Source organism: Chiloscyllium plagiosum, chromosome 29 (genome assembly GCF_004010195.1).
Source record: "Chiloscyllium plagiosum isolate BGI_BamShark_2017 chromosome 29, ASM401019v2, whole genome shotgun sequence".
NCBI lineage: Eukaryota > Metazoa > Chordata > Chondrichthyes > Orectolobiformes > Hemiscylliidae > Chiloscyllium > Chiloscyllium plagiosum.
Genome location: NC_057738.1, coordinates 39,881,079 through 39,894,161, shown reverse-complemented (window position 1 = coordinate 39,894,161; position 13,083 = coordinate 39,881,079). Strand labels below are relative to the sequence as shown.

Sequence of the window (13,083 nt, the reverse complement as noted above, 5' to 3'; positions counted from 1 at the left end):
TTCCAACAGGAATTAAAGGTGAGTTTTTCAGGGGTTAGGGGTGTTGCTAGCTGAGCTAGCATCAAATGCCCCACCCCTCACTGCCCTAATGTCCTGAGCACTGGCAGAAACAACAAAAGACCCAACAACTTATTGAGATTTTCTTTCTCATATTGGCTGAAGTCAGTTATCAGGTATAAAAATATTTGTTAAAAAAAAACTGCTTGATGGGGTAGGGAAGTTGGAATTAGGATACAGTGCAATAGAACTCTCCAGGAAAACGACCCAAACCTGAGATGCCAACCATAAATTTAAAAAAAAAACAGAACGTGGTGGGAAAAACTCAGCAGGTCTGGCAATACCTGTGGAGAGAGGAACAGAGTTAACGTTTGGAGTCTGATCTGACTTCTTCAGAACAGGTTCAGTTTGACTGGATTTAACGCGCTCTCACTCAGGTGCGGCCAAACCTGCCGAGTATCTCCGACAACATTTGTGCTTGTTCCAGAAAGTTAGCCCCAGAGAATTCCCAAAGATATCACCGATTCCATTTTCAGATCTATTTTATGGGCTAGACTGAACAAAAACCCCATCAACTTGTCCCTGAAACATTAAAAAGGGAACCTCGGCGGTGTTTGATCAATACTGTGCTCTTATCTCGCTGTAACATATTGCCGGAGTGTACTTTGTCAAGAGTCACGGAGCTTGCTAGACAACTTCCGCAAACTCATGTTGCAGTCGGTTTTTGCAAAAAGAGCAAGTCGAATGTGTCAGAGTCAGCGGCGGCTCCTTTACTGACAGTCAGTCAGTGTCTATTGCTGCAGGAACCAGGACCCTCAGCTGGAGGGCCATTCATGCCTGATCTTTTGGTCTTTTCTACAATGGACCTCCGTTTGCCAGCGCCCTGCATTCTGCAATTGTGGACTGGAACCCTCCTCTGTGTCCTCGTTCTCTCCGCACATGTAAGTACATGTCCCCTGGAGCTTTCCCATGTGTGGAGTTTGGGTTAGAGTTGTGATGCAGCTTGTCAAAAACTGCAGCCCCCTGGTATGTCGCCTTTCACCCCCAAGGGGGGCAACTTGCCTCACATCATAAAATCTTCTAGGAGAAAGTGAGGACTGCAGATGCTGGAGATCAGAGCTGAAAATGTGTTGCTGGAAAAGCGCAGCAGGTCAGGCAGCATCCAAGGAGCAGGAGAATCGACGTTTCGGGCATAAGCCCTTCTTCAGGAATGAGGAAGGGCTCATGCCCGAAACGTCGATTCTCCTGCTCCTCGGATGCTGCCTGACCTGCTGCGCTTTTCCAGCAACACATTTTCAGCTCACATCATAAAACCCACTTCTGGTATTTGAAGCAAAAGCTTTCCTGTGTGCACTTTTGGAATCTGAAAAGTCTTACTGGCACGTACAACTGCTGTCTCATTTGGGTCCCCAGAGCTGAGGGCAGGAGAGAGGTTGGGGAGGAGAGTCCTTCATGGTAACCTCACCCAGTGTGGGAATGATTGAGGTGTATACAATTCTGAGGGACATAGATAGTGTAGATAGGAAGAAACTTTGCCCCCTTATGGAGGGATCACTCACCAGGGGCATAGATTCAAGGTAAGAGCTGGGATATTTAGAGAAGTTATGAGAAAAACCATTTCACCAAGAGGGTGGTGGGAACCTGGAATGCACTGCCTGTAAGCGTGGGAGAGGCAGATAACCCTCCTCACATTTAAGAAGCATTTAGATAAACACTTACAATGCCAAGAGATACAGGCTATGGGCCAAGTGCTGGAAGATGGGAAAGAATAGTTTTTGCAGTGTAGATCCTTATGGCTCTATTAACAAAGCATTTACTTCTTGCAATGATGTGCTATAAAACAGTAAGTGTCTGAGGATTAATGTCCAAATAAATTTAAGAAACAAAATGCAATTACTGCATTATTCTCCAACAATGTTTATTCAAACAAAATTAAGAAAGTGAGAGAGGTATGATTTACAACTAAAAGTCATTCCTACTGTTGCTCCCAACTTTGGGGAAAAACTAAATTTCCTTTTTTTATTAAAAAAGTAAAGTTCAGATCAGGTTGTTGGTACCCATCCCCCCAGTGTTGTTGCTACTAACTGCTAACATCATGAAGATGATGCATTCCCAGTTTTAAGCTCACTTTAAATAGGAACACGCACTGGAGTTGTGCAGTCGGATGTTTTCCTATGGTAACAGGGATCATCTTTATGAACTGTTGAAAAGTACTCTATTGTTCACATGACTTTCAGTGTAAGGTGAGGAGTTAGACTACAAATGCACTAACACTCAGCAATCGAGGTGGGAGGACAGGCTGACGGTGTAAAGGAGTTCTAACTGCACACCCCATCATTCATTCTGGTTATGTCTTGAAAAGGATTAATTTTCAGCATTTTTTGGAGAAATAGTTGTGGTGTTGAACTAAGTCAGACAGCTCTTTCAGAGAGCGGGTACAGGCATGACATATAAACCTACCTGCAAACTCAGAGTAGACCATTCAGCCCCTTTTCTTCTGCTCTACAATTCAGCAAGATCATGGCTGATCTGGCTGTGGCCTTAATCCACATTCCTACCTACCTGAATGCCCTTATCAGTCAATAGTCTATCCACCTCTGCTACAACACCACCGTTACCACTCCCTGGGGACATGATCCCAAAAGGACATGATCCTTTGAGAGAAAAGATTTCTCCTCATCTCAGTCTGATACGGGAGATCCCTCCAGGGTCCCAAGCTTAGTCTCTCCCACAAGAGGAAACATGCTTTCTGAATCTGCCCTGTCAAGTCCCCTCAGAATCTGAAATCTATTAATGAGATCAATCACCAATGAGCACAGATCCAACCTGTCTAAATGTTTCTCATAAGATAACCACAACCACTAACCCCCACCCCATTCCAGTAATCAGTCAAATGAGAACCATCTATGAACTGCATTTACATTGTTTCATTGAGAAGAACATCAATAAAGGCTAAGTGACCTCCTCCTTTCTTGTAAAATTCATTGACTCCATCTTGAGTTTCATTGCAACTAAATCAGAAATTATTTCTTTAAATCTGTTCAAAGTACTTTATTTTGTTGTTTTTGTTATAATTTCTAATCACTTCCCATATATTTGCTACAACTCTGATTTCCTCCTGAGCTTAAGGGTGGATCTGTGGTTCAGGGTTAAGTGGTTACTTCAATTTTTCTGTCTGCTTCCTCAAGCCAGGAGGAATGTTGCTTTCAATACAAAACAATTTTGTTCACTAGGTTCATGTTCCCTGGGATTTAGAAAGCTGGGGAGTAATTGGATTGAAGTTTTCAAACTATTAAGCAGACTATTAGGGTAGATAGTGAGCAATTATTTGCACTGGTCTGGGGAGTCTAGGACAAGGAAACATTGTCTGAAAACTAGGGCCACACCTTTCAGAAACGAAATTGGGAAGCTTACAGAAAGGAAGGTAGAGAGCTGGCAATTCCTTCAATGATAATTGATGGTAGATCTATTGCTAATTAACACTGAGATTAATGCCAAGTTAGTTCACATATCAATCTTGATCTTATCGAATGGCAGAAGGGAGCTTGAGGGATTGAAGAGTCTTCTGCCGTTCCTAAAGATTATTGGATTCTCAACAGTAGTAGGGACATTCTAGAAGTTTTTTTAGATTCGATTACTTACAGTGTGGAAACAGGCCCTTTGGCCCAACAAGTCTACACCGATCCGCCGAAGAGCAACCCACCTAGACCCATTACCCTGTATTTACCCCTTCACCTAACACTCCGGGCAATTTAGCATGGCCAATTCACCTGACTTGCACATCTTTGAACTGTGGGAGGAAACCGAAGCACCCAGAGGAAACAGTATTATAGCATTTCACAGGAAAGAAGGATGTGAGATGCACATTATAGAGGGATATGATTGCACTGCAGAGGGTGCAGAGGAGACTTACCAGGTGGCTGCCTGGACTAGAGAATATTGGTTCTGAAGAGATTGGACAGACTGGAGTTATTTTCCTTGGAGCAGAGGAGACTGAGGGGGGACATAATTGAGGTGTAGAAAATTATGAAGGACCTAGGGTGGTTGGGAATAAACTTTCCCCCCTTGGTGGGGGTTGGGGGGAATTGGGGGCAGTGGGTGGGGGCATTGATTTGAGGATTAGGGAAGGAGGTTTCAAAAGGATGTGAGGAGAATATTTTTTATGCGGAGTGGTGGGAACCTGGAACCTACTGCCTGTAAGAATGCTGGAGACAGAAACCCACATAACATTCAAGGCACCCACGGCTATGAGTCTGGCATATGGCTATGTTGGAAAATGGGATTAGAGTACGTAGTTAGGTGATGTGTTTCTTTCACTGTTGCAGACCCAATGGGCCAAATGGCTTTTTCTGTGCTGTGGTCCTCTGTGGCTCTATGGCCCTATCTAATCTGACCTTCACCAGATTGCCCCTCGCTGAATGTTATTGGGTTGTCTGGGATGTCCAGTATCCACACAGGACAGATCGCAGCTGGTCAACCCAGCTTCACATGGGGACTTCAAGACGTCCTGTATTTTGGTCTAACACCTCACCCAATGAAACAAAAGAATAGTGAAACAAACAGGCTGAATGATGGAGAAAAGACATAGGGTGATTCAAAGTCAGATTCAAGACAGAAAAAAAAACTTAGGGAAGAAAGGACGTAGTAGATTCAGAAGGAGATCAAAAAGTGACAAAATATGAAAAACAAAATGATATTGTAACCAGGATTTGAAAAATCTTGTGAAAACAAAATAATGCGAATACTGGAGATCTAAAATCTAAACTGACCTGTTCTAAAAAATGGTCACAGGATTTGAAACGTTAGCTCTATTTCTCTGTCCACAGTTGCTGCTAGAATTGCTGAGTTTCTCCAGCGATTTTGCTCTTGCTTTCAGATCTCCAGAATCTGTAGTTCTTTGATTTGTTGAAACAGTGTTAACACTTTTGAGTCATAACTGAAGAAGACGAGTCAGGCTGGACTTGAAACATTAACTCTGTGTCTCTCTCCACAGATGCTGCCAGACCTACTGAGTTTCTGTTTATGTTTGAAAATTCTTGTATTGGTCTTTGAGAATTTAATGTATGAGTGGTAGGATAGATATATGAAAAATACAAACATTCTTGAGGCTAGAATCAGTATGATCATCACAATTAAGAAAAGTGCAACTGTTTCAATAGAAACGCAACAATTCTAAGTGTGAAAGCTAAGGTTCATTGAGTTCACGTTCTACTATCCTGGTAATCTTACAATAGTGGAGTTATTCACTCATCACGTTATCAATCTCTATAAATGAGGCCTACAACACTCCCTAATATGAGGTGAAAAAGCATGTGGAGAGAGAGGTTCAAAGTCACCTAATCCTCCCAGATGTCAGATTATTTGTGTAACAAACACTCCCCTAAAGATTTTGGTTTTTGAAGGAAATCTATCTAAATTGCATTTCTAAGCTTTGAATCAACCTTTTACCCCGAATGTTCACCTTCTGTTGTTAAAAGGAGTTTGGATGTCAGGGCTGATGTAATGATACTGCCAGGAAATATATACATTTTAAGATTATGAGCAGCAGCTTTTAATGAGGCCATTCAGCCCATTGAAACCATACCACCATAGCGTTTTGTTTGTTTCAATGCTAAAGCTACTGGTGAGGTTGCAATTCTTTCATTATTTGGGAATCAAAATATTTAGAAATTAGTTGGGAATTGGAGCGCATGGTATATGTCCACTTCACAACAAATTGCTCGATTTGTTTGTGAGGTACTAATGCTGATTGCCAGAATTCACTGTCATTTTCCAGAAATTTATGCTCTCACATAGCTGGGAAGGCCAGAGTGGATTAAAACCAAAAACGCAGATTTTACTCTCATGGAAAAAAAGTGCGCAAATACACTTAGACTGTATGCTCCAGTGAAAATGTGCTGATAATGTTAATGCATGTGGGGGTGCATTTCCATTTTTAACACTGGCTGAAATGCACAAAAATGCGCGAGAGAAAGAAGTGGGAGCAGGTCATTTGGCCTCTTGATCCTGCTGTGTCAATAAATTTGATCGCCTGATCCTGGCCTTCAATATGAGATGACCCGCAGTTGATACTCTGACTGGGAAAGCCTTTATAAGAGTGGTACCAATGTAACCTAACCCTACTGGACAATGTTGGAGAGGCACTAAAGCTGGACAGAGCTATGACAGAAGTAGTAAGAAGGTCGGGAATGAGGAGGATGAATAGATTATCATTGATTTGATTTGATTTGATTTACTGTTGTCACATGTACCTAAGTAAAGTGAAAGATTTTGTTTTGTGAGCAATACGGGCAGATCATAGCAAACAAGGACATGCAGATCATGGGATGCTTAGATAGAGAGAGGCACACAAGATTACACTGCACAGGAGGTGCACAAAGTAAGATCAACAATAGATTTAAAATTAGAGAGTCCATTCAGAAGTCTGATAACTGTGGGGAAGAAGCTGTTCTTGAACTTGGTGTGTGTATTCAAGCTTCTGTATTTTCTGCCTGATGGAAGGGGTTGGAAGAAAGTATTATCAGGGTGGGAGGGGCTTTGATGATGTTAGCAGCCTTGAGGCAATGGGAAATGTAAATGGAGTCCATGGATGGGAGGATTGACTTTTGTGATGGTCTGGGCTGTGCACACCACCTTCTGTAGTTTCTTACAGTTCTGAGCAGAGCAGTTGCCGTCCCAGGCCATAATGCACCCGATAGAATGCTTTCTGTGATGCAGGTGTAAAAGTTGGTGTGAGTCCTTATGGACTTGCCGGATTTCCTAAGTCACCCGAGGAAGAAGAGATGTTGTTGTGCCTTCTTGACTGTCACATCTATGTGGCAGTCCCAGAACAGATTGTTGGTTATTGTCACTCCTACAGTAGAGGCTGAGAACACATTCTTGGGGGAGTTGCTGTGTTGATGGTTATTGTGGAGGAGGTGCAGTTATCTATCCTCATTGATTGAGGTCTGTGGGTCAGAGAGCTGAGGATCCAGTTGCAAGGGGTATGAGCTGAGACAAGATCTCGAGATTTTGCGATTAGTCTGGTAGAGATTATGGTGTTGAAGATAGAGCTGTAGTGGATGAGAAGAAGCCTGATGTCAGTGTCCTTAATATCCAGATATTCTAGAGATGAGTGCAGGGCTAGGGAAATGGCATCCACTGTGGACCCATTACATTGGTAGGCAAACTGCATGGGATCAAGGCAGGCTGGGAGGCTCGAGTTGATGTGGGCCATGACCAGCCTCTCAAAGCACTTCATGATAATGGAGATCAGAGCCACTGGGCGGTAGTGGTTGAGGCACGTTGCATATGTTTCTTCAGTTCTGAGATGATGGTGATCTTCCTGCAGGAGATGGACTTCAGATTGTAGCAAGGAGAGGTTAAAGATCTCAGTGAATACCTCTGCCAGCTAATCCACACAGGATCTAAGGCTGGGGACTCAGTCACAATCATATGGGATGTTATTACTTTTTATTCACTTGTGGGATGTGGAGGTTGCTGTCAGACATTTTTATTGTCCGTCTCGAGTTGCCCTTGAGAAGGTAGGGGTGAGCTGCCTTCTTGACTTGCCGCAGTCCGCATGCTGTAAGTTGACTTAGAATGCCCTTCGAACAGGAATTCCGGGATTTTGATCCAATGACATTGGAAATGGTGATATATTTTCAAGTCAGGATGGTGAGTGGCTGGGTGGGGAAATTGCAGGTCATGGACTTCCCATGTATGTGCTGCCTTTGTCTTTCTAGATGGAAGTGGTCGTGGGTTTGAGAAGTGCTGTTGAAGGATCTTCGGTGAATTTCTGCAGGGCACCTTGTAGACAGTGCATGACCTTGTGACTTTGATCAGTGAGTTTTGGCTGCTTGTTGCAGGGGATGAAACCTGATTGGAGGGACAGGGTTTTGGGATTGATGGGCATAGATTTTGGGAGGTGGCAGAATGATTCACAGACTTTGGAGAAGAAAGGGTGGATGGTGATTAAGTGCAAGGACGGAGGAGTGAAAGTTTGTCTGTTTTTGAAGGAGATGTGATGACGGAAGATTTGAAGGAGAGAGGGATAATATCTTAGCTGAGAGAGCTGTTAACGTGTCAGCTAGCATGGGAGGTCAGCAAGTTCAGAAGAATAGAAGCTAAAAAGCAAGAGATCGGTCTAATCAGGGCCTGAAGGACACTTTTAAAGACACTTAAAAATAATTCAGGACCAGGGTGTGGAGAGTCCTTTTTAAAAGAAGTTTGACCTAGTTGGCTAGGTGAAGGGACGAAAGCAGCAGAGTCAGTGGAGTTAATGTTCTCAAACTTTGTAACAATAAGAATCATGAGGAAAGGATCAGGAGAAATGTAGGAGGGTTTTAGTTTGTTATGTCCTCAAGCAATGAGCCTAAATTACATGGACAGAAATAGAAGATTTACCCCAACCATTCCATGCCCACATTTAGGTAATTGCAGAAACAAGCTTTTTAACAAGGAAGTGGCTAAATACTTAGAAAAAAAGACTCAGAGCAGGTGATTAGACTTAATGGCTAACATAGTTCCACTTTCCAGTGCCCACACTCTAAATGGTTCCCTGTAAACTTCTACAATTCTCTGTCCAATAAGCAAAAACACTGCTGTTGAAGTCCTTTCAATCTGATCAGCTAGACATGTTCATTGCTTCTGGGTTGCAGCTTCGAGAGAATGAGTTGAGTTTATCCACTCCAGGACTTCCCACTGTTGATGGGCGTGCTTGTACCATAAGTTTCAAGGAAGTTAGAAGGGGTCATTTTCCAACTTCACAGTCCTGCACCTTTCAAGTCCCTTGGTGGTGATGGTGCCTTCAATAACTTAGACCCTTGGCTAAGAATTCCACCACCCCCTGTCTGAGATCAATATCTCTCCGTCCACATTTCTTAAAACCTAACTCTTTAACTCATGCCTTATGTGATCTGGTGTTAAATGTTGTCTAATGATGCTCTTGTGCCTTGGTGCTTGACTATGTAAATGCAAGTTATTGTTGTGGACTTGGCTTTATAGGTATTTTATTCCAATATCTCTTGATCTCAATTTTGACACTAGTTTACATGATTTCCATATTGTGATAGATTACTTTTTTTCCTTTTGTCTCAACTCTCTGTAATTTAAGAAAATAGGTTTGTGACATTAAACACATGGTTCTATTCTATTGTTTGATGTTTTTTTTGGTCTGCCACATGTTTGTCAGCCTAACACTATTTCCCTCTTAAGGATCAGCATTTTCTTCCATGCATTACAAAGTGATTTAACACTTGAAGGAAAAAAATCAGTCACCTGGCATTGTACCAACTCCAGTAAAAATAATCCCTGGGATTTCCACAGTTAAAACTCGAGAGTATCTATGGTCTCACCACCGCTCTTGTCTTGAATTGTATTATGTTTATCTATGGTGCGTGCAAAGCTGTCCAGGTCCACACAGAACTTTCTGACAACCTGGAGGGTTTCTGTCGTCACGAGTGATATGTTCTACTCTTACGCTTTGAAGCAACTCAGCCAGCTCACAACTTAATAACATGAACATGAATTAGCTGCTGCTTGCAAAATAGCTTCTTTGTTGTTTAATTAATTGTTCTGCATCTTAAGACCTTGAAGAGTATCATTAACCTATACTGCAATTTATAACTCCAAAATGACTGGTCAGCATCATTGAAACAGACAGGTCAGGAGCATTCTGTACCATTCCCTACCCTGGAGATTGATGAGATCATGATCGCAATAAGATTGTGGCTGTTTTGATTGTGGCCTCAACTCCACCTTTTTGGCTGCTCCCCTCTCCCTCTCCACCTCACACATCACCTGACGAAGGGGCAGCGCTCCGATAACTTGTGATTTCAAAGAAACCAGTTGGACTATAACCTGGTGTCGTGTGACTTCTGACTTTGTCCACCCCAGTCCAACACCAGCATTTCCACATCATGACCTTGTACCTTATACTCCTGTCAATCAAAAATCTAAGCTGAAAATGTGTTGCTGGAAAAGCGCAGCAGGTCAGGCAGCATCCAGGGAACAGGAGAATCGACGTTTCGGGCATAAGCCCTTCTTCAGGAAAGGCTTATGCCCGAAATGTTGATTCTCCTGTTCCCTGGATGCTGCCTGACCTGCTGCGCTTTTCCAGCAACACATTTTCAGCTCTGATCTCCAGCATCTGCAGACCTCACTTTCTAATCAAAAATCTAACAAAACCCTGAATATATACAGTGACCTAATCTCTGAGATCTCTGGGGTAGGGAATTCCAAAAACTGATGACCTTTTCAGAGAGAGCTTTTTTCCTTGCCTCTGCCTGAATGGGAGATCCCCTACTTTGGAACTGTGCCCCCTGGTTCCACATTCCTTCTGGAGGGGATAGGTCCTCTCAGCAGCCAGTGTGTCAGATCCCCTTGGCTTCCTATGTCATTTTCAACTTCATGGTCCTGATCTTCAATAAGATCAGCTCTTGTTTTCCTAAATTGTAAGGAGTAGCAGCCCAATCTGCTCAACCTTTCCTCATAAATCAATCCCTTAATTCCCTGGATTCAGCCAGACCACCTCAGATACAACTATATCCCTCCTTAAATAAGGAGACCAAAACTGTACTCACGTTCAGGTGTCGATATACAGACACATAGGAACTAGGTCAGCCCTTTGAGCATGATCTGTCTTTCAATAAGATCACGGCTGATCTGAAAATCCTAGCAAGGCTTGGCACAAAGGTCAGCCGTAATTAGCATGCCCCAGTCCCTCAATTTTGGGTGTCACCTCTTGTCCATAAGTCAGTTACTTTGTAAAACCATTATCCGGGTTCCCCTCGATTTTGTTGTTGTTTTCCATCTCCCTTGCCATCTTCTCTGTCTTTTTCTAGTCACCCACTCTTTCTATGAAGTAGTTAAATGCAAGAAAAAAGGCTGATGTTGCTAGAGCATTTCACAATATCAAGATGTTTCAATGTGTTTTTCAGCTAAGGAACTGCTTTGATGTGTGGTCACTCAGGATGCACTGCATTCCTTTGCAGATAGAAAGCTCCCACAAACAGCAATGGAATAGCGGTCAGACAGTCAGCGTATTTGTGATTTCCCTAAAAGGACAGATATTGGCCAGGATTCCCCTGATTCTTTTCTAACTACTGCCATTTTATAACCAACTCAGAGGGCAAACAGGGCCTTGATATAACAACTTCCCTCGAGGATGGGGTCCCCCATTGAGCAGTATTTAACATAGTCACAGACCTATGTTTTGTGTTAAAGACCTGGAGTGAGACAGCAGTCCCCAACCCTTTGTTTCAGGGGCATGAGGATTATCCATTGGCAAATGACTGTGAAGGCTGCTATTACTAACATTTAGTCTCTCCACCACCGAAGCTCAGTAGGTGCAGTGTGTACCATCTGCAAGATGCACGGCCGAAATTCACACAAGCCGAAATTCAGGCAGCACCTTCCAAACCCAAGGCCTCTACCATCCAGAACAATAAGGGCAGCATATACATGGGAATGTCACCATCTGCAAGTTCCCCTCCAAGGCAGGCACTATCCTGACTTGGAAATATATTGTCATTCCTTCCCTGTTGCTGGGGGTCAAAATCCTGGAGCTTCCTTCCTGAAAGTACTGTAATGAAAGCTGGCATAGCCCCAGGGAACCATTGTCTGCTCTCTCGTTAGAGAAAGAGAATCTTGCTGGAGGGTTTATCCTAAGGGTCACCGCACTCAGGTGAGATTGAGAAGGAGGGATCTTCAAGGTCACCCCAGGCTGCAGGGGAATTGAACCCACACTGTTGGCATCACTCTGCATCATATACCAGCCAAATGAGCTAACTGACCTCCAGCGTGGTTCATAGTAGCTCACTGATACCTTCCAAAGGGCAAATAGGGATGGGTAACAAACAATGGCCTTGCCAGGGATGCCCATATCCCATGAATGAATAAAAATATCTTGTATGCATGTGGGAATACCCCTTGAGGATAGAGTTCCTTGTGATGCAGTGGGGTACAGTTTGTCTTTCCCTCTTAAAACCCATAAAACCTAGTCACCACTGAGCTGCCTTTTGTCTGGCTGACATTCCCAGTTTCTTTTTACTTGACGGCACTTGTGGTAGTGCCATAGATGCTCACATTTGACAAAATAAATTTTTTTAAAGATCTCAGAATGTATGAACATGCCTACAGATGAAAGCACTAGGAACAAGTGTTGGCCATTTAACACCTCATGCTTGCTTGACCATTCAATGTCATCATGACTGATCTGATGGTAGTCCCAATGTCACTTTCCTGCCTGTCCCCTGATATTATTTGATTCCCTTGTCAGTCAAAAAACTGATTTCTGAATTGATTTATTGGTGTCATATGTACCTAGGTACAGTGAGAGGTTTTGTTTTGCATGCAGTACAGATAGATCATAGCTTAAAAGATCAGAGGGTGATTGAACAGAGCAAGGAATACAAATTTACGGCTGTAAAGGTGGTGCACAGAAGGCAAGATCAACATTAGAGTTGAAATTAGTGGGCTCCAATCAGAAGTCTAATAACAGTGGTGAATAAGCTGTTCTTGAATCTGTTGGTACATGTGTTTTAGCTTTTGTATCTTCTACCCCTCGTAAAAGGTTGGAAGAGATCATAACCGAGATGGGAGGGGTCTTTGATGATGTTGGTTGCCTTTCTGTGGAAACAAGTAGTATAGATGGAGTCCATGGATGGGAGGTTGGCTTGTGTGTTGTGTCATGGAATAGGCCAGACCACTCAAAACATTCTTAAGCAGCCAGCCCAGACCATAACTTTGCAATTTGTTTTGGTAAGTGTCCAGTGAAAATTATCTGGAGCAAATTAGTGAGGTTGATTACCAGGTTTTAAAACAGATAAAAATTTATTCACAAAATTGCATAATGAAACACAAAGAACAGAATAAAGAACTCCTACAGAACTCACTGTATCCAAACTAGACTTAATTATGCTGTTCCAAATATACACAACAGTTCCAATAAGCAAACCCCCTTAAAAAACAGTAAGTATTGAACAAATGCTTACAGGTTGAAGTTATAAGGGCAGAAGGAGAGGGAGAGGTTTGCAGCCTGTTTCCATACAGCTAAATTCCTAACTAGTTCTAGGGTGAACTGCTCAGCTAGAGAGCTGACCGCTC

General features: G+C 42.9%; 1 protein-coding gene across 1 annotated transcript in view; it reads left to right on the top strand.

The window, feature by feature from the left end:
* The first annotated feature begins 713 nt into the window (after positions 1 to 713).
* Positions 714 to 13,083, top strand: part of LOC122564549 — a 72,563-nt gene continuing 60,193 nt past the window's right edge. The window contains exon 1 of the mRNA XM_043719604.1: positions 714 to 938. Coding sequence (XP_043575539.1) covers positions 831 to 938 — 108 coding nt within the window. The 5' untranslated portion in view covers positions 714 to 830. The remainder of the gene's footprint in view (positions 939 to 13,083) is intronic.